The sequence below is a fragment of the Tyto alba genome, unplaced genomic scaffold, assembly GCF_018691265.1.
Source record: "Tyto alba isolate M040663 unplaced genomic scaffold, T.alba_DEE_v4.0 Super-Scaffold_14, whole genome shotgun sequence".
NCBI lineage: Eukaryota > Metazoa > Chordata > Aves > Strigiformes > Tytonidae > Tyto > Tyto alba.
Window position 1 is genome coordinate 57,613,780 of NW_024881276.1, and position 21,763 is coordinate 57,635,542.

At 45.2% G+C, this 21,763-nt stretch overlaps 1 protein-coding gene across 2 annotated transcripts; it reads right to left on the bottom strand.

Moving 5' to 3' along the window:
* Nucleotides 1-1,213: 1,213 nt before the first annotated feature.
* On the bottom strand, nucleotides 1,214-20,813 carry LOC104355737 (tumor necrosis factor receptor superfamily member 1A). 2 transcript variants are annotated; one of them, XM_032997563.2, is made up of 10 exons: nucleotides 20,523-20,813; nucleotides 8,923-9,124; nucleotides 8,488-8,616; nucleotides 8,036-8,179; nucleotides 6,408-6,489; nucleotides 6,013-6,080; nucleotides 5,677-5,799; nucleotides 5,291-5,328; nucleotides 4,366-4,525; nucleotides 1,214-2,782 (listed from the first exon to the last, which is right to left on the bottom strand). In XM_032997563.2, exons 2-10 carry the CDS (start codon nucleotides 9,101-9,103, stop codon nucleotides 2,481-2,483), a joined length of 1,227 nt encoding a protein of 408 aa, XP_032853454.1. In that variant the 5' UTR covers nucleotides 9,104-9,124; nucleotides 20,523-20,813; the 3' UTR covers nucleotides 1,214-2,480. The 2 variants fall into 2 exon arrangements, with proteins under 2 accessions (XP_032853454.1, XP_032853453.2); XM_032997562.2 differs by lacking the exon at nucleotides 20,523-20,813 and adding an exon at nucleotides 19,572-19,792.
* Nucleotides 20,814-21,763: the final 950 nt, after the last annotated feature.

A 21,763-nucleotide genomic window follows, 5' to 3' on the forward strand; every position in this document is an offset into this window, starting at 1 on the left:
ATTGCTGCACAGTTAGATGCTACGTGAGTAATAAAGGCAAAAAAAAATTTAATTATAGCTCAAAGTTCTGTTTTTCTGGCAGCTGCTCCGTCTGCAGCATGAGGAGCCTCTGCTTTCCTGTTCACTCGAATTACCTGCCCAGGTCACCTTCGTTACCTTGAAGAGATATTTAGCATTCTCTGAAAAGCCTCACAGTCATGGATTTCTATGTAATTAATTTGGTGCATGAAGGCACTGGTGATGGAGCAGCAGACCGTGGCCAACTGCTTGCCTGCTTGTGGCTTACACCTTGCACGGTGAATTTAAAATCCAAGTATTTTAAAGTCATGGATTACACAGTTGAAAAAAAACCAACAACAACAACAACAACAAAAAAAAAAAACAAAACAAAACAAAACAAAAAAAAAAAAACAAAAAAAACAAAAAAACAAAAAAACAAAAAAAAAAAAAAAAAAAAAAACAAAAAAAAACCACAACACACCTGGAAAGGATTTCTGATCATTTCTCCACTTTAAGCAGTTTCATATCTAGAGTAGTTGTTACACTGCTGTGCTTGTTGAACACAAATTCAACAAAAAACAAAGTGTGTGACAGCAAGCTTTGCACTCCATTAAAAAAAAAGAAAAAAACATCAGCCTCAATTAAAATAGCCAGCAGGCATAGCAACACAAAGCCACAAACTGTAAATTAAAAATGACTTAATTTCCTGGCTTTGTCGCTGACTGTTATGAACTTTCAAGTTTTCTCATCTGAGTTGGAACAGTCTTTACTGCCTTAACATGGTGCTTTGGTTCCTCAGACAAAAACATGCTTCTGGAAGACTAGCATTAAAGTATAACCTACTATTGTAATTAAAGATATTTTCCTCTTTAAGGAGACAAATACAAATAAAAATGACTCATTGTATGTTGCTTAAAAATTCACTTTAAATATGCTAGCACCCCCTTTGACTCTTGAATATCTGAGATGACCTGCAACTGGATCTCTGTCCTATCTCCTGCCATCAGCCAGATTCCAGTGACTTGAGGGCAGCTAAACTTTACATACAAAAGTTCATAACATTTGTGTTTTTTTTTTAAAATTTCATGAGACCATCAAGCCACCCACTCTTGCAGCCCACTCGGGCCACTTCTGGAAGTTATTCCCCTTTCTCTGGCCCCACTCAGTCACAGAAGAGAGGTCAATATGGACAAAACCAGAATGGAGGCTGAGGTAAAAATATGATCTTTAATTGGGAGCATTTAGAGTATTTACAATAGAAAGTTTCTCTCTGGTCAAGGGAAAATAGACTAAAAATATTTCCAGGTGTGGATTACCTGCACCTGATGCAGGCTAATGGATTTTTGTGATTTCTGTTTCCCCCAGGGTAATACCCCTGAGAAAGTGATGGCAAGAGCCTGGAATGGCTCTCATACACATGTAGCAATCACAGAATGCAGTCCAGGAAGTAGTGTGAAGTTATTCAACAGTTGCTAAAAAAAAAAATATATATATACACATATACATGTACACATACACAGTCCCATTTGCAGTTAGACTGGATTCAGCAAATCGTTCAGAGATAGACAAGCAGGTAGGCACATCCCTACCAACCTGTGTGCAACGACAGATTTGCAAAGGCGCTCATGCTGCCAGATACATGGGTACCTTCACAGCCAGACGCATCGATTCCTTCCTGCTCTGCACTTAGACAAACACACAGGCAGGTGTTTTGTTAATGCTATCTTACATGGTTTCTAGGTACAGGAAGAAAAAACATGAGAAAAAAGCACCAACCCTCTCATCTGACTCACTGGCTCTGAATCCTTCTTTCTCTTGAATCTGAGGGAAATGGGGGTGTGGAAAGGATAACATCCTCTCGTTTCTCATGGAGCCTCCATTTCTGAATCTGACTCTTTCCACAGCAATAGCTAGTTGGTACCAGAAGAGGGCAATCATCTCCTGCTCCCAAAAATAGGCACATCCTTCCACCATTTCCCTCGAGTCAGATTGAGCAATCAAAAGGCTGCAATGTGAGCCAGTTCAACTGTCCGATCTTGCAGAAAAACAGATCTGCAAAAAGTGATTACTTGACCATCTGAACAACCAGCTTAACCAAGTCACCCTACAAGTTTACCCACCACATGGTGGGTAGAGCACCCATTTCAGCAACAACTTGTCCATAGAGCAGCCGATCTATTAAGTCACTCCGAGCTCCTGTTTTCATCTTGGTTACAGTCCACACACCAGTTCCTGTACGAGGTGCTTTCCCTCCTTGGAAAACGAGTTGTTGCAGAGGTCTGTCTTGGCTTAAAGGTGTTGAACTACAAGGTGGTTGAGAAGCAAACTTCAGCCTTCCTTCAGCACAATCTGCTGCTGTCTCCAACAAACCCAGCTGAAGAGCATTAGAAAGACAGGGAGGTGTGGGAAAAGGAAGACAGGAAAGGGAGTTATGATCCTCTCTTAACAGTAATAGCAAGGGCAACTAAAGCAGAAATAGATTAAAGATGATTGTGGAGGCTGCAAGGCTGAGGAGAGTTCTGGTTTAGCAAAGCCTCTTGAATAGCTTCACTGCAGCCACTCAGCTCCATCTGGTTGAGAACACAGCTGATGTGCTCCACAGTTGCAGCACGGCCCATCTGCAGTTTCCACAGTCTAAGCATTTCGTACTGGGCATCTCGTAAACGCCGATGCTCAATCTCAATTCGCTCTAGATCATAGTCACTCAGACCCAGACGCCTTACAAACTCTTTCCACCGAGACGGCGCTACGTGATCCACCACAGTGTAGAGAATGGCAGGGTCTGTGAAAAAAGAAGAAAGGAAATGTGAGAACCAGGATTCCGCAGTCTCAAGGAGAATGCGAATAATCGAGGGCTGGATGGTGCCTTGGGATCGTGCATTGCCCTGTCCTGTTCAGGTCTTCTACAAGAGTAGGTGCACAGACTCATATGATGTTCAACTTGCTCTTATCCCTCAAAAAGCAATGGGAATGCTTCCATATGCTCTCGAGTAAGGTTATGAGCAGAGCTGACCAAACATGCTTAGGGCCTTGTTGCCACATATTCCTGCAAAAAGAATGCTTTGGGTCATCATCTCAGAGGCATTAAGACTGACAGCATGTCACCACCTATGACAAACCATTTTGCTGGTAGAGAAAAGGGAAAACAGAAAGGCCTTGCATAGATATTTAGCACATACAACCTCACAGGCTCTGGACATGCTTCTGCCTTTGTACTATGTCATGCACAAATGTCGTGGTTTGAGCCCAGAGGGCAATCGAGCACCACACAGCCGCTCACTCACCCCTTCCCCCTCAGGAATGGGAAGAAGAAAATACAACAGCAGGCTCGGGAATCAAGATAAGGACAGGGAGTGATGACTCGCCTGTTATGGTCACAGGCAAGAGAAAGACTCATTAGGGGAAGAAAAAGAACATAAACTTAATTGAAACACTAACAACAACACTTAAACAGAGTAGGACAGTGAAAAGTATAACCACATCTTGAGAACACCTTCCCCCCACCCCTCCCTTCTTCCCCAGCTCAGCTTTGCTTCAGATTTCTCTATCCCCTCCCTCCATGTGGTACAGGGGGGCAGGGAATGGGGGTTACAGTCAGTCTTGTCACTCCTCCCTCCTCAGAGGGAGGACTCCTTACATTCTTCCTCTACTCCAGCATGAGGTCCCTCTCACAGGAGACAGTCCTCCATAAACTTTCTCTGATGCAAGTCCTTCCCATGGGCCACAGCTCTTCCCAAGCTGCTCCAGTGTGGATCCCTCCCACACACTGCAGTCCTCCCATCGCCAAACTACAACAGCAGGGACCACTTCTTCCTATAAAGTCCTGGCCTTCTTCAGGCACAGCCACCTGCTCTAGCATGGGGTCCTCCACAGGCTGCAGGTGGGCCTCTGCTCCACCACAGATCTCCACAGATTGCAGGGGCACAGCCTGCCATCTCGCCACAGGATGCAGAAGGGGGGGGTGTCTCTGCTCCAGCACACCTTCCCCTCCTCCTCCTTTCTTCCACTGACCTTGGTGTTTTCATAGGTGTCTTCCTCACAACTCCAACTCCTCCTCCCAGGTTCCCCTTCTTAAATATCTTATCACAGAGGCAGAGCCACCATCACTAATTGGCTCAGTCCTGGTGCAGAGGCAGGTCTGACTTGGAGGTGGGGGAGCTTCAAGAAGCTTCTCACTGGGGCCACTGCTGTAGCCCCCTCCCCCACTACCAAAAACCTCACCCCACACACAAACCCAGCACAATGAATTACACACACAAGTCATGTACACCAGGTAAGGTCTGTTCAACATCCTCCTAGCTGCATCTGCATAATCAGGTTCTCATTTGCATGGGGAAGGAAGGAAGATGGGGGAGTGTCACTTACTGTCTGGAAGCTGCGTCTTCCTGGCAGGTCTGACACAGTCTGGTAACTCATGTGAACTTTGCAGCAGAGGTGGAGGTGGTGGTGGTGCATTCACTGACAATTCTGTTTCCTTCTGGGACTCAGGAAGAAGGATGGAAATTTCACTTCTTTTTACCTCAACCTAAAAGACACATTTTCTTAGTCCAGAATCACCTGCAACAGCACAATACACCTGTCTCCTGCAAGGAACCACTAGCTTTATATACTAAAATTTATCCAAAATAGGTGGGGAGCAGGTGCTGAGGCTTTAATTCTTCCTATATGCCTTGTTTGAGCAGAAGGCACTAAACACTTCTTTGCAGCAGAACTCAAGGAGTTTAGCATCAAAAAACAGTAGTCTGGAAAAAAAAAATATTTCTTTACAAAATCAAGTAAGGTTGGAACCTGAAATCACCACCATTCTAGAAGCTCCACATGTCACCTTTCCTATCAGCCTTCTCTGTAAGGCTGTAGAAACCCCACCTCAACTACTGCTTGAGCCCTTTTAATTGCAGAACATTGGACCTGAGAGAACACTGTGAAGCAGCACCAAGAGACTTGTGGGGTCAAGATCTGAAGTGAAGTAAAATTAGTTAAATCCTCCAAGCTTGGGGCATATAGAGGGGGAAAAATGGGATTAAGGAGCAGCTATCTGAGAAAAAATGCATTCAGAAAGAAAAAAGCAAAAAGCCAGGAGATTAAAAATCATCCTCTTACAGAGGGGAAGCAAAGTGTTAATGGCTCCACCCTCTACAGGAAAAGGCTTCTGAATTAAACAGCCCTATTACTCAGCGCATTTGAAAATACAAGGCCTAAAAACAGGCCACGGGGAAAAATGTTACTCTGGATCCCAGGCTAACACAACTGAAAGTGGAAGGAAATCTCTCATACCCATCATCTTGCTCACCTCAGATACTGGCTCCTTGGTTGTCTGCGGCAAAGAAACTTTAAAGAAAGAAAAAAGAAAGCAGAAATTATTTTCACTTCCTCTCATCCCAGAGAAAACAAGAAAGCAGCTATTCACTATTCTGCCCTCAAAAAGGTTTTCTAGCAAAATGCACATCTGCCAGCAGTGACCTCACATGCACTTCCAGTCACAGCTATGGTCAGGGACACAGAGTTGCAAGACCTGCACCAATAAACTTATCTATCAAGTTCCCGTGTTCCTCTGGCCTTGCAGCAAAGCAGAGTAACCGGATCCCACTTTTTCCCCTCACACATGTGCACATATACAAGTGTACAGAGAATGATGTCTACCCCAATTAACATCACTGCATATGCTGCTGTACTCACCACAGGAGTAGAAAGACGACTGTATCCCATTTTCTTGGACCAGCTTCACTACTTTATTTACAATGTAGAGAACAGAGATAACTCCAAATATTGCAACAATGATGCCAAGGACAAGGCTCCCATCTGGACAAAAGGAAGAGGGCAAATGAGCGAGTGACTGAGAAAGGAGGAGGTAAGTGCTAGAGGAAGAACAGCAAGTGAAGATGTGAAAATGGTAGTGAGAAAAAGAATAATAGTTTGAGAGAGTGGAGAAAATAACACTCTATGAAAGGCATTAACATAACAAAAGTCCAGACTGAAAAGATTTCACTGTCCCTCAGATCCCCCAGTACTTACTCAGCCCAGATGAAGTCGGTGAGGTAGTCACTGGGCTATGACACTGCAAGCATTCTTCTCCAATGCAGCTGAAAGACCAAATCAGAGAGGTGAGCATGCATGAAACAAAACACTTTTTGCGACATTTGTGACGATCCTAAGTAACAGACAAGTAAAGATGAGCCTGCAAAGCACAGCAATGCAGTGTGGCTGGTGGCTTTGGGTTCGTAGTGGGCTGATGCCTACATGGAGAAGACTGGGGGTGGTCGAGGGGAAGACCCAATTGCCCCAGAAAAACATAATGTTGTAAAGTTATGTCAGGGTGGAGAGAGCCTTCTGAAAAATTTCCTCCCCTATGGGGCTTGTGTCTGTCATCTGTCCTACTCGGTGGAGGAGCACACAGAAAAAAATCTTACCTGTTGCAAGGCTTGCAAACATTACTAAGCGTCAGGAAGAACTGGGGCTTACACCTGCAAATTGTGTCTCTGTTCTTTGAACCTGTAGAGAAGAAGAAGATACTGTTGCAATAATCTGGACCAGGAAGAAAACAAAAGGAGAAAAAAACCCTGACTCTAAGATGGGTGGGAGATTATCTCTCTTTGAGCCTGGAGAACTGCTACTGAAGAGGAAAAGGATTCAATCTGCATTTTAGGAATGGGTCGGGGGAGGATAAAAATAATAAAAAATAAGGGTCCCACTGTCCCAGTAGGTCAACAACCTCCGTCGAGGCCTCAAAATAAACTGAAATTATAGTGCAGCTAAAACTGGTCTAATGGATAATGACAGTTCTAGCACAAAAGAGGGGAAAGTCACTCAAGTTCAAGTGTGACAGGAAGGAGAAATCACATTAGTAAGGCAAAAAAAAGGGAGAAGTGGTCCCTGAGCAGCTGGGACTGGTGAGGAAGTCAGTTCAGGGCAGGGAGAAATCACTTCAAGCCATGGGACATATATCCACTTTTGTGATCTGCCATGTGTGAGTGGAAGGGGTAAGAAATGAAAGAGCCATTGCTTCTAAGTCACAGTATGAAGACTAAAACAGGTGTGGGGAGGAACAGGCAAGAACAGTGATAGAATGACATGAAGTTGCACGAGGGAAGGGAAAAAGGTACTAGAACAAGCAGCATGCATTCTGTGTCAAGGGAGGGACAGGACTAGAACAGTTCTACATCAGCCAAGAGGGAAGGAAATTGCTCAAGGGCAGCGTATAATGACAACCCGTAAGGACAGGTGCAAATGTGGAAACTGTCACAGAGAAAGATGACAAAGCACCGGAGGGAATGCATTAACCAGTGAGACATGCTAGTCAGGGTAAGAGATGGGAAAGGGATCAGGAGAAGCAGAATTTGCAAAGAAGATGGGATAGATTTAGGACAACAAGGTAAGGAGCATTTAAGGGACATGAACAGAATTAGACTACAGCACAAAACAAGGGGCAGCAAGCAACATTTGGTTAAGATCTCTGATTCCTGACTGGAGATGAAGTACTTCTCCCAGACACCTGCACCATCCCCAGGTCACACCCAATGCCACTGGGTACACTTTAGAATCACCTGAGCAACTCTTTACTTCAAAACACTGCACTGTGGTGGTTCAACAACTGAGCGACAAGCAATTCAGCTGAGCACTGGGACCAGCAGTATTTTCAGCCATTGCACTCAAAGTGCTTCCAGCAGTTGATGAAGGAAAGGCAATGAGCATCAGGAGAAATATCCACACAAAGACAAAAAATAATGGTAAGGGGGAAATCTGCTCTAGAACATAAAGACCTTGCTTCAGTACAAGCAATGCAGAGGTACCAAAAATCAAATAGCAAGTATCTCCTCACAACAAGCAAAACCAAGAAACCATTCAAAACCAAGGAAGGTAGCAACTGTGGTAGAAAATAGGAACTGATGCCAAGGCAGGCAAAAAATGGCAGTCTTTCTGCCAAAAGCAAGAGTTGTTCCAAAACTACAATCAGTTCAGGGTAAGGCACTGCAGCATGTCAGAAAGTGAACAGAGGGCTGTTAATGTCTGCCTTAGTACATATCCATGCCATACTCACAGTTGGCAATAATCCCATTGGCACATGAGCTGCAGTTCCTACACTGGAAAAGATCGAACAGGCCAATCTGATATTGATTCTTCCGACAGCCACATACAGTATCTTGCTTTGGGGTGCAGGGGGACTCTACTATCTGCTGGAATTCTGAAGAAAGAAAGGAGAAGTGATTATTTCAACTCCTTCCTTTACCTTCAGCTGAGAGGACTGTTACAACGACAGGGATCGCTATTCCCTAATCTTCCCAGAAAAAGGCCAAAAGGGCCTGAAAACCGTGTCTCAGACTGTAGTAATTTGGTAACCCTTATTCCTGCTGTCCCCAATCTCTTCCATACACTGTCCTTCTGCCCATTCAACTGCTTACTTTTCCAAGCTTCCTTGTTTACCTTTCCATCCCCTCCAGCCCCCTACCTGCCACTAACACACATTTTCCTCAGGTCCTACAGGTAACTCACCTGTACGGCAATGTGTACACTGGAAGCATTTAGACATGGTGTTATCAACAGCTGTGAATGTGCCATTAGCACACGGGAGACAGACAGGTGCCTGGTCGGGCCGATCACAGTCCTTAGCCTTGTAAGTACCTGCAAGAAAATCACTTAACAGAGCTCTGACAGGAAGGCAAACACGTTTTCTTAGGGAGGATGGGAGTCACTGATTCCTTAGAGAAACCCTGGAGTTGATGGTATAAGGACCAAGTATGCTTCCTCTCACCAGTGTGAAGGACACTGACAGACCAAAGAGACAAGGATTAAGAATTTATCTGGGTAGGGATAGGTACCAAGGAAAGACAGCACTGATGTAGCTGTAGGACAGAGACGGTTTGAGCATGCAGGACAGGGAAACGCCTCTAAGGTGAAGGTCACTATTACTGTACTTATTTTCCATACCTGCATGGCACCTCATGCAGCAGTGGGTCTCTCTGGGATGTAGGTATTGTCCTAGTTGACACTGCACCTGCCTCTTTTCTCTCCTCAAAGGGTTAGAGGGGTCTCTTCCATCCAAAGCTACCCGATGGACTTGGAGTGTGTATGGCATTGGAGCAATTCCTATGGATTCCTTTGTCAACATGCAGACAAATGTTAGGATAACCTGGAAACACAGAGGAAGAGAGAGGGAAAGAAAGGAAGAGAAACAAGGTGAGAAAACACCATATTCCTTCACAGTCTGCACAACTGACTTCAGCACTTACAACTAAATCTTATTGTAAGAGTGGGTTCAATTGACTTGACCGATTCTAGAATCAGGGCCCTCCACTCACAAAAATGTGTGGGGAGATTATTTGCAAAAAAACAACTCAAACAAACCTATCATCTGTGTTATTAATACGCCATACAATGGTCTCTAGGACAAACTGACTGTATATAAAGCCACTACTTTTCATGTTGTGCAATTTACAGATGGAATGCCTTGAAAATGCTACATCTTGTAACAAAGTTACTCAAGAGTGCAGAATGTTTTTATTAAGAAAGGCAGTAAGACTGCCCATCTAGAAACAATTCCAGAGAGAATGCATCCAGTACTTGAAGTTCTGCTGCATAAATAAACCAGATGGGAAGTTTGGAATAAAAAAGCAGAGCAGAATCTCACTGCATGCAAAGTACAGAAAAGCTTCCAAAACTCCTGAGCAAGCCAGTACTAGAAACGTGGGAAAGTTAGGTTTTCAACTTCTCCTCCACCAAAAGTACATTCTTCATTTAAAACTGCAGCTGTTAACATTCAGTCTGAACAGCCTGCCACAAAAATGTGCACTTTCTTTGAAGATGACTGTTGTCAAGAATTTTAACAGAAACATTAAGACTGGCATGACTGCAGTACAACTGTAAGAGAGTGTGAGTGTGTGCACACACACGGGAACAAACAGCTGAACAAAGGGTTAAAAGAACGGCCTGCACCAATAATGAAGGATGCCATTCCCTGGACATTGTTTTCAGGACACTATTCCCAGCAGTGAAATTGAGAAATGTGTTTATGTCACAGCCAAAGGTCTGCACTCTGGTAAGAAGTCAGCACAGATGACTCATCTGCAAAAGACCCTGCACTAGCAGGATGGTAACAAGACTTCAGCGTATCACAAACATGACTTTTTTGCCTGTTGGCCCAATAGAAAAACAGACCCTAGGCATGTATTTCAAACATGCCTTCAGACAAGGAAAAAAACATACAATAACGAAAAGGTTCAAAACCAAACAAACAAAAAAATCAGAAAACAACTTGGCCCAAGATTTATGGAGCCTGAAGTCAGGAAGTTTCTATCTCATACCAGCTGATGACATCTGAAGGGTATGATGGACTTGTCCAAAAACAAGTTTGTAGTGCCATGAAGAACGCCAGCAGCATGATGAAGACTTGACAGCCAGTGTCCCTTGTCGCCTGCATTGCATGCAAGTGATCCTGGCCACACTGTCTGGACATACAGGTGTTGGTGCTTCTGAGATGTCACAGAGAGTGTGTGTCAATGTAGCCTATGCACTGGATCACATGAATGCATTCAACTTTTTTTTTTTTTTCAAATAAATGCCACCCCATCCATACAATCTCGCACAGAGTTTTACTACACTAACTTCCCTGCATTGTAATGCTCTCCCCGCTTGCTTTTTTGAAAGTACTGAGATGCCTAGCTGTACAGGCCCAGCTTGAGAGTTCCGTTTCTTTTTGCTTTTTCAGCTAGGAGAGTTATAGCAAATGCAAAGTAAACCAATAAGGGTAAACCACAACGCTGATAACCAATTTTTGTGGTTGCAAGCTTAAGAAAGGATGCGCAAAATGAGATGGCTATGACAGCCCCATGCTGTCCTGTTTCTCTCTCAAAATTAAAGCTTTGGGGGAGAAAGCAAATTAAAACCTCAAGAGGAACAGGACTTTGCAACTCTGACAAAGCAAAAAACCCATTTTTCAGAGTTGTCTGTCATACAAAGACATATTCAGTAGACCAGATGCTAAAATAGTGAACAGGAAAAAAAAGAACCACATTTTTAAATAAGTACTGTTTCAGACTTAATTAGCTGACCACATGATAAATGCGAGCACTCCAACAGCTCAGTAAGAAACACAACTCATTTCAACAGCTGACAGTCTTACAAGATTGATTCCTTGCAAGAAAGCAGATAAAATATGATTCACACAGATGGTCTGACAGCAACAAGTAAAATAAAAAAAAAAAAGATACTGATTCTCTACTTAATGGTTAATCCCCTGACATGTAAATATATACAGCCAGCCCCCAGGTCAGACAAGTCAGCAATAGAAAGAGAGGAAAGCATCGAAGATGAAGCCAAAAACACATAGAAAATTGGTCAAATACCTCTTCAAAAACAAAAGAAAATAGGAAAGGTGTTTTCAGATTAAGTGAAAGCATGTCTGTTAGTGTAATCAAACCAGAATTAACACATTATTATTGATCAAAATCTGAGGAACAGAGAGTCACAGACCACAAGTGACTCACAAACCAATGACCTGGCCTTTCAGAAAAATCATTTATATGACAGGGAAAAAAACACCACCACCATCTTAAGCAGATCCTTGAGCCATTCAGCAGTACACTGATTTATATCAATGACTTCATAAAACACAGTAAATACATGAAATTAGAATAGAAAAGACTATTTCAGTTGGAAGGGACCTACAACAATCATACAGTCTGACCACTTCAGGGCTGACCAAAAGTTAAAGCATGTTATTAAGGGCATTGTCCAAATGCCTCTTAAACACTGACAGCCTTGGGGCATCAACCACCTCTCTAGGAAGCCTGTGCCAGTGTCTCACCACCCTCTTGGTAAAGAAACGCTGCCTAATGCCCAGTCTGAACCATTCCCATGCGTCCTATCGCTGCATCCCAGGGGGAAGAGCTCAGCACCTCCCTCTCCACTTTCCCTCCTCAGGAAGCTGCAGAGAGCAATGAGGTCGCCCCTCAGCCTGCTTCTCTCCAAACTAGACAAGCCCAGAGTCCTCAGCAGCTCCTCACTGGGCATTCCTTCCAGCCCTTCCACCAGCTTAGTTGTCCTCCTCTGGACACATTCGAGGACCTTGACATCCTTCTTAAATTGTGGGGCCCAGAACTGCACCCAGCACTCAAGGTGAGGCCGCACCAGCGCTGAATACAGCAGGATGGTGACCCCTTTTGCCCGGCTGGCCATGCTGTGTTTGGTGCACCCCGGGATGGGGTTTGCCCTCTCAGCTGCCAGAGCACAACTGCTGACCCGCACTGAGCCTGCTGCCGACCAGCACCCCCAGACCCCTCTCTGCAGGGCTGCTCTCCAGACACTCCTCTCCCAGTTTACACTTGTGCATGGCATTACTCTGTCCCAGGAGCAGAATCCAGCATTTGCTCTTGTTAAATTTCATCCCATTCATCAGAGCCCAGTGCTCCAATCTATCTAGATCCCTCTGCAAGGCATCTCATCCCTTGAGAGAGTCAATAGCACCTCCCAGTTTGGTATCACCAGCAAACTTGCTAACGGTGCATTCAACTTCTGCACCCAGATCACTGATAAATACAGTGAACAGGGCTGGCCCTAGAATTGAGTCCTGAGGAACAGCACTGGCGACTGGTCACCAGCCAGATGTGGCCCCGTTTACCAAGCACTAAAGCCTTAAATGATTGGTAACAACTCACTAAGGCAAAGTTTAGGTCTTCTGCTACTGAAATAAGGTGATTTTCCATCATTAGATTTACAACATGCTCTGATTCCACACACCAGAAGAAAGAACAAGTACCTACTAACCAGTGATGCATAGAAAAGTGGACTGCATGTGTTATCCAAGCCGAATGATAATTCGAACCACCAAACCACATCATGCACACCAATGATTCACATTTTTAGTGAGTGGGGACTTCCCAGGGGGGAAAAAAGAGTCGGCAGAAACTCTAGGTTCTACTTCTGAAACTGCTGCAGAAATAAACAAAATATGGCAAATGAAAGTGAGAATGCTGTTTCCTTAAAACATTCTACCCCTCTGTGTGACAGCTATATGTCCCCCACATCCTCCTCACATGTGAGGCAACCCTAGTTCCTTCTCGTATCTCATGCCAGCACCTACTGCCCGGCAGCTACAGTGAAAAAAAAAAAAAAAAAAAACAAAAACAAAACAAAACAACCAGCACCCAAAACACAACACTGCAAAAGCCCAAAAGCTGTTCTGCGCAAAGTTTTGGTAGCTGAGAGAGGAGCTAGGTGCTCCTGCACCATCTTCAACCTCAAATATTCTTGAATTACTGCCACCACTTCACTTTGCTGCTGTTTCTGCCTCACCACAGAGTGTACAGAGAACTGCAAGTGAGGTGACATGTCTACAGTGTCATGCTTTAACCTCAATCAGCAACTAAACACCCCACAGCTGCTCACTTGCTCTTCCCCCCTCCTAGTGGGATGGGTAGGAGAATCAGAAAAAAAAAAAAGTAAAGCTCATGGGTTAAGAGCAGTTTAATAACTAAAATACAATAATAAAAATAATAAATATAATAATGATTTTAATGAAAGGGAATATAACAAAAAGAAAGAGTAATAAAACCCAAGAAAAGACAAGTGATATACAACGCAATTGCTCACGTCCCGCTGACTGATGCCCGAGCACTGATCTGCCCCTCCTAGCCAACTCCCCCCAGTTTAAATACCGGGCATAACATCCTGTGGTATGGAATATCCCTTTGGCTAGTTATGGGTCAGCTCTTCTGGCCATGCCCCCTCCCAGCTTCTTGTGCACCCGCTTGCTGGCAGAGCACGGGAAACTGAAAAATCCTTAACTTAGGATAGGCCCTAATGAACAACAACTAAATCATCGGTGTGTTATCAACATTATTCTCATGCTGCATCCAAAACACAGCACTGTATCAGCTACTAGGAAGAAAATTAACTCCACTCCAGCCGAAGCCAGGACAAAGAGTAAGGCCGAGGAAGAAAGGACCAGCAAAGATAAAAGTGAGGAACGCAGCAATATGCAAGAAAGATGGAGGCGGGAGGTGGAAATAAGAAGGGACATTTGAGAGCAGCCTTCTCAAGCCAAGGAGAGAGGTGGCACAGTATCTGAAACAGAGGGACAGCACAGGGCTACCATATTACCACCTGCCGATGTGCACAAGGCTAGGAAATACCAAGTTTACTCAGCACGGATGTCACAGCTCTGTGCAGAGGTGTAGCCCTACTGCTACCTGCAAGGCTCCCAGCCCTCGGGGAGAAGGGCGGAGGGAACAGGTACAGTGATGCACAGGTATGACAGTATGATGGGAAAGAGAAGATGGAGAGGGTTGTATTGGGAGCAAGACTCCCCTCTCCCAGAAAGCCAGTGGCTGCCTAGAGGTGTCCGGAGTGTACCAAGGCCAGTCACAGAAAGCAAACTGAGTGGGAAGGGGGAGATCAGACAGGTGGGAAGTGACTCCTGCCCCGACACAGCAGCTCCTTGAGACCTCACGCCTGTTCACGTGAACTGACAGGAAGGCAATACTTGCTGGAGCAGATGCTCGGGTATTAGTATTCCAAACAAATCAAATAGTATTGCCTATCATTAAGCTAATGTTTAAAATAGTTACAAATTATTAATTTCCAGAGTTTAAATCTCCTTAATACAAAAGCATAAAGCTGAAAATTTCAGAATAAAACAATTTTATAAATCCAGATGTGCTGCTAAAATCCAGCAGTTAGGAGGCTTACTCCTTTTTTTGTACATACCTAACACATTCCTCATTTAATAAAGTGTCTCCCCACCAACAATTTATTCAACTGCTTCTCTCAAAAAAGACTTCCATTTTGCAAATTACATTTTTAAGCTAAAGAACTACCTGCAAATAAAAGGCATTGCAAGTCATTAGAATTTCTCAAAATTCTTAATAGAAACTTCCCTTTGCTTTTGAGTTCAGCATGACACACACCAATGCACAAGTAACCTACATTATCAATCATCTGTAAGCCTTTTTGATGAGTCATAAAAAATTAGCCAGCTTGGAAGTTCAGAGGAAAACAGAGATCCTGCTCTGAGTAATGAGCTACCAAAGAAATCAGGGTGCGAGATTACCTTTATGTTCCTTGATTGCTTCAGCCATTTTCAAAAGCTCTTCAAGGTTTGGATTTTTTTTAGTTTGCTACACAAAGATGCACGGGAAACCAGAACTTCTGCTTTACACATTGAGAAATGTATATTAAAGCAACATTTACAGGAAGCTCTTCTCATTGCTCACTAAAACTTGGAAAGGTCAAAAGAAGGATACAAGAGCTATTATTGGAGATAATCCTCCATTTTATGAAGACCAGATGGAGGATTTCTAGGCCTTGTCTAGAATCAGGGGATTGGTAATAGCTTTCACACAATAAAGAAATGCCTTAGAAATATTAATTTAAAAGCCAAAAAAACTTATTTATCTATAAATATCATGGACTTCACATCATAAAATGTCTGTATATATACAGCATATAAAGTTAGAAGTTTTTATTTCATATTAACAGAGATAAAGAGTGAAAAAGTCAGTAGGTGATTGTGGGGGACCTCAGCTGGACTGAGGCACTGGAAGGGAACGGCTTCGACCTTGAAAGGATTCCAAACTACCCCTGAGGGAGCGAACAAGAGGAGCTGCAAGATGAACAAGCTTATCGACCGCAGTAAGAGAGCATAACAACTCTGAACCAGTAAGAAGAGACGAGACACATCGGAAGAAATGATAACCCTGTACTTGGAACTAGTTTTAGGTGGATATAGATACTAGAAAGCTTGGGAGCCCGAACTTCTGAACTTTTTATATTATTAGGCTTGCATGATGAGTTTATACATATTAACTACTCCACCCTGGGAAGGGCCAGGGCTCATCACTGTGAGCACGCGATGTATGAACACATACATGAAGGGGCGGGTCGGCAGGCAGTCTGGAAAATCTGCACACCCTGTAGAAAAAGTATAAAGGAACAAAGGAGGAGAAAATAAAGGCTTTTTGTTTGTGGCTTTGTTGTTAACTTGCTGTAACGAAGAATCTCTTGTCTTGACCATAATTTTGTCCACATCGACCGCGACAGGTGATCACAACTGTAAAAAAAAATAATTTTTCCTTAGAGGACACAGTGGTAAACACTGTGACAGAGTCCTGAGTTCACAGACATGCGACACCCCAGTAGTCTGCCTGCCTGTGGTCAGGGCTGAATTCAATCCTGAGCTGATTTTCATCTGGGCACAAGCCCTCAGCCTCTGCCCACACCCATGCTCATCATCTTTGTCACTGACTCACTAAGTGAATTTTTTAAGTTGGGTAATTGTCACATGCTGAGTCCTAGTAATTGGATATACTCCTGTCTGTTTTAATAGAGAATGTAGCAATATTGCTTTGAGATGTGCTTTCTACTGTCAAGTTCCCAAGACCGCAATAGAAAGATCTGTGTTACCAAGGGTTCAAATGAAGCATGCAGTTATCCAGGGATGAGGACAAGATCATGGAAGAGAACACAAGACCTCTGACCCAAATAAAAACAAAGCCCCTTTGTGACGACTAAATAAAATGAGTAAGAAGGCACAAAAGTACAACAATGTAGTACCTCAAATAATACTGTTAATGCAGAAAATTGATTACTTAAAAAGGGAAAAGGCATCCAAATTGACAGTGCTGATTACTTGTGAGAATTTAAATTACCACATAACTGAAATTAGCAAAGACCTGGATATCAGCATGTTCCGTTTTGCTAGAAGTGGACAATCATCAAAAATATAAGTTAGATTAATAACAAATAAAAAGTTGAATAAACCTGGTTAGAGAAAGCAATCAGAAATGCAATCAAATCAAGATCTGAGAAGAAAACAGAGAATGCTGTTATGCCAATAAGGATTGAATCTGGACTGCAGTTCTGGTCCCCAATCCTGAGAATATAAATTAACCCAGATATTATACAAAGGTAACAAGGATGATCAGTGGTACATACTGGCTGCCATAGAGGGAATAATTAAAAATACTGGTCTATAAGTAAAAACTGCACAAGATACTATAGCAGGCCCTGAAGTCACGAATGCCAGGGAGAAAGTGAACCGGGATGGCTGTTCGCCGTGTCTTCCAAGGCAAAAACTAAGAGGCACCACATAAAACAAGCAGGAGACAGGTTCAAAGCAAATACAGGAAGGCACTTCTTTAGTCAACATAAAGCTGCAATGTGGGACTCCCTGCCAGAGTGCTGGGGGTGCAGAAACGTGCCTGGGTTCAAAAAGTGATCATCACACCCACCAGCAGAAGAAAAAACCATTCAAGGGGTCTGAAATATGAAGACACCATTTTGACTCAGATATTCTTACAGTCACAGATCGCTGGAAGTCAGGAAAGTATTTTTATTTTTCACTGTACGCTTGGCCTGTTCTAAAACCCTTGCTAGGCACCTGCTGTTGGCCACTACTGGAACAGGATGGCAGGCCCAACAGTTCTTTCTTACAATGCACTTGGTGTCTTGGTTTTCAATTTTTATGTAACATACCTTAAAACTTCAAAATTGCAGTTCCCCCCCTTTACCTTCAAAAGCAATCAATGCCAGAAGCACCCTTGTGGCTATTTTGTCTTTTTTCTTCATAAAACAGAACTGTCTTTAATAAATGAAACTGCTGCTGCTTTTTTTTTAAAAAAAAAAAAAAAAGAGAGACCCAAAAACACACTGGCCTCAACAAAGACAGCTGCTATTTTTTCCCACTGTGAAAGTTAGGAGTGCACAGGGAAAACACAGAGGACCTGGAAGGTTCTGTAGATTAAGGACACACAAAAAGAGAAAATGCATGGAAACACGCCACAGGAAATTCTGAAGAATCAGAGGAAACATAAAAGAATCAGAAAATTAAAAGCAGGGCATCAAGGAAGAAAGGCCACACAGGCAAATGTAGGAGATATAGAAATTAAATGGAAAATGGAAGGGCATGCAACACAGTGAAAATTTTAACACTGAAAAAACTAATGCGATCTTACGGAAAAGATAAACATTTTCTGTAATGAGTAAGTGGGGTGTTACTGAGAACCTGAAATTACAGGAGGGGGAAAACGTCCTCAAAAAGAAAAAGGCCTGAAGGACACTCTTCCTCCAGCATATTATTTAACTGACTATAATGAATTTGGGGAATCCAATGGTTTTCTGTGCAATTTATTGCCAATAGTATGAACAGTATCATATATAGTATCTCAATTACAGCAAAACATGTGCACCACTATGCTTGTCAGAAATACACTTTTCCAGGTTTGTTAAGTGCTTTGAAATATATATGTAAGTCAGCGGTTTATATATCCTACCTAGGTCCTGAGATGGTAAGTAATCCACAGTTAGAGTCAAGGTGTAGAGTGCTCCTACTTCACAATTCTAGTTGTTGCCAGTACTAGCTGTAACTCTACTACCTGGTATCCAAAAGCTTCCATGAGCAAAAAAAATGAAACTACTGGAAGAAGGTAACTTTGAATAGCATAGTCACAACTTTTTGACAGAAAATTCAGAACAAACTCAACATTACAAGTCCAGAGAAGTCAAGTGCAAGTGTTTTTTACTAGAATGATCAGGTATTTAGAGATAAACAGTTTGACCTTGTAACTTCTATAACAGAATTTTTAACGCATATAACGATGCTAAATGATGTCACACCTACCATCACAGCTTTATCACACACCTGCTGATGCTGGATGGTCATTCACCTCTAGCAGTCGGGTTATTCATAAATCTCTCGGATTTCTTTTACAAGTAACTTTTTTCACCCCCAAAATTACAACGGTCAGCTTAAAAGTCTTGATCTCAAGCAGGCTGAAGATTTACTGGCAATGGTAAACTTGCTTTTAAACAACTCACATGGTTTGGGGCATAGGAACAGCCCCACTAATCCTTGTTTAAATGACCGCAGAGTGGCAAGCCTTGCTTTACCGTCCCCGGCGGTACAACCGCAGGCACCTCCGGCGATCACACGGCAGCGCGGAGCCGGGTGAGCCCCGCCGGCAGCCGGCCCCGGCGCCCGCCCACGGGCGGCGGGAGCCCACCCCGGCAGGCCTCGACCCCTCGAGTTAACGGCCGCGCCGGGGGCTCCAGGAAATCCTCCGCCGTTCCTGTAAACCCAGCTGCTTTTGCCCTGACTCAGGGATAAATCCCGGAAACGGCGCGGGGGAGCCCAGCGGGAGCACCGCCGGCCTCTCGCCTCGGCCCGGCGGCCCCGCAGCGCCGCTGCCCGGTGACACCGCAGGGGCGGCTCGGCTCCCCCAACGCCGGTCACCGGCCACCCCCCCACCGCCCACCTCGCCCCTCCGCAAGACAAAATGCCCCCCAGCCGCGGCCGGAGCTGCCCCCCTCCCACTCCCCGCCCCGGCACGGCGCTGCCGGGAGGGAAGCCGGAGAGCGGGAGCCGAAAGCGGGCTGTCCGCAGACCCGGAGCGATGAGGAGCCCCGCGGAGGCGAGAAGGGGGCGGGGAGGGGGGAAGCAACCGGGGCCCGAAAGCTCCGCGGAGGACACCGCTCTTGCAGCCCCTGGGAAATAAAAAAAAAAAAAAAAAAAAAAACGGAGCCGCCGCCAGCCCGGGGTTCGCTCCCGTCCCGCGGGGAGCGGCGAACCCCCCGCCGTGACTTACCGTCCCCAGCGAGCTGCGGGGCAGCGCCGGGCCGCGCATGGCTCCGCGGCCCGCTACATCCCCGTGGCAGGGTACCCCGCGTCCAGAGGGAGCTGCCCCAGCCCTGCCCAGCCCCGGCTGGAGCCGCGGGGAGCTAAACCGCCCCGTCTCCAACTTCCTGGCAGCGGCGGCGGCAGGAAAGAGGGCGGGAGGAGAGGGAAGGGCGGGAGGGGAGCGAGGGGAGGCGGCGCGGCCCGGCCCGGCCCGGCGCCGCGCCCCGCTCGCCCTCCCCGCCTCCTGCCCTGCCCGCCGGCGCACACCGGCGGCCCGTCTTCTTGAAAAACGGAGATGGGCAAGGTGGAGGAAAAACAACCGATGGTGTACCGCGTGGCGAAAAACTGCCGGGAAACGCAAGGAAGAGGAGCCAGAGTTCACCGTCGTCCTCAAACGCCCCGACGTAGGAGCGTTTCGCCTTTCAGCCGTACTTCTAGGGTTAAATTCATGTGAAACTTAACCATGTAGCTGTAAGGAAATAACTCTGCGTCTTAACTCCCTTGTCAGCACCTAAATAATCTTAAAGATGGGTATTTATCAGCCCAAACTAGCATATTTAGCGGATATATGCCCATCCTGTACTTTTTCATTTAAAACACACATTTTCTTGTACACTCCAACAAATCAGCTGCATTGACAGTGCAAATATAAGTGGAGCACATGGAACATTCTGCATGAACTCTGCTTCATTAAACGTATGCCCATACCGATAGTGTTTAGGAAAAAAAAAAAAAAAAAGTAAGGAATAAGAGGCTAATGGAAAAAAAATAATCAATGGCTAAACGATAATGAAGGGGGAAGACATGGAAAATTACAACTTTACAACTCCCCTTTACTTGTTGCCCGTCAAGACCTTGCCCTCACATTGTTTCGGAACTGCTTCCACTCTTGAGGTAACGAGCTGTGCGTGCTAGTTACCTGGTCTTGGCTCCTTGGCTGCTGGGGGCGGTAGGAGTTGGTCGCTTGTTACGGCAAGAGACAGTCGTCATGAACGGGAGGGGCAGTGAAACAGCTGCAGCGCCTATCTTCCAGCTATTAGTTTGTGACAGGCAAGGCTCCCCCGCTTCCTGCAATTATCTCTGTACTGTAGTCAAAGGTAGTACACTGCGCTACTAAGCCTTGTTTTGGAATATGCCCATTCCACACATATAAGCCCAAAGTACCCTGTACAATTCACTCTACGTGCTGCCTGAATTGCTGCAAAGCCAAATGCCTCCACTTACTCCAGAGTTGCTTGTCTGCTGTATAGAAGCCAGCAATGGCACATGCACGGGGACAAAATAACAAGGGCCATGCAGCCACACAGCTCTCTTCTGTGCTTCAGGCTTGGAATAGCTCTGACTTTCCAGCAGCAGGTTCCAGGAGGGAAGGAAATAGAAGAATAACCTGTTATCATGCTGCACCCATCTCCAGGGATAGAGACATAAAAGATTTACCAAGTTTTTCCTAGTTCATTTCCTTGCCTTGAACCAGAACAATACAAAATTAGCCCCTAAGGGAAAAATCTTCATGCACGGATGAGTACGCTCTGTGGAGCAGGAAATCACATTTTTCAGAGATTGTTCTGACTTATCACATACTGTCATATGAGTGGACGAGGCACACCCTTAGAACTTCACAGAGCTTCAGACTTCCAGAAAAAGAAACACCGTTTCTCTAGAATCACACAGGCGTCAGAGAAATCCCCACAAATCTTCACGTTTGACTCCTCCCGCCGCACATTTGACATTTACATTAATGTCAACCGCATTAGCACACATCCACTTCCCAGCTTTCGCCAGAACCGGCAGGCCCACACCACCTTCCCTCCCCGCCGTCTCCCTGTGACCTGCCAGGCCTCTAGTGCTTCCCGGTGCTCCGTGGCTACGTGCCACCAAAGGGCCCGGGCCCAGCTCGCCACCCTCCTGTCACACAGCCGCTTTCAGCTTGTCTGTCAGCTCGGCCGCTTTACTCCCGGCCTGCAGAGCCCTCCCCGCGAAGGACGGCCTCGATGAGGGAAACGCCTCTCACCGCTGCTCTGAGACTTTTTACCTCAGGGACGGTGCCCGCCCCGGGGCCGACAGGGCCGCGGCCGCCCCCGCGCGCCGCCCGCTGCCGGGAGGCGGGGCAAGCGCCGGGCGGGGGGCAGTGATTGGCCGGAGGAGAGGGCTCGGCGGCGC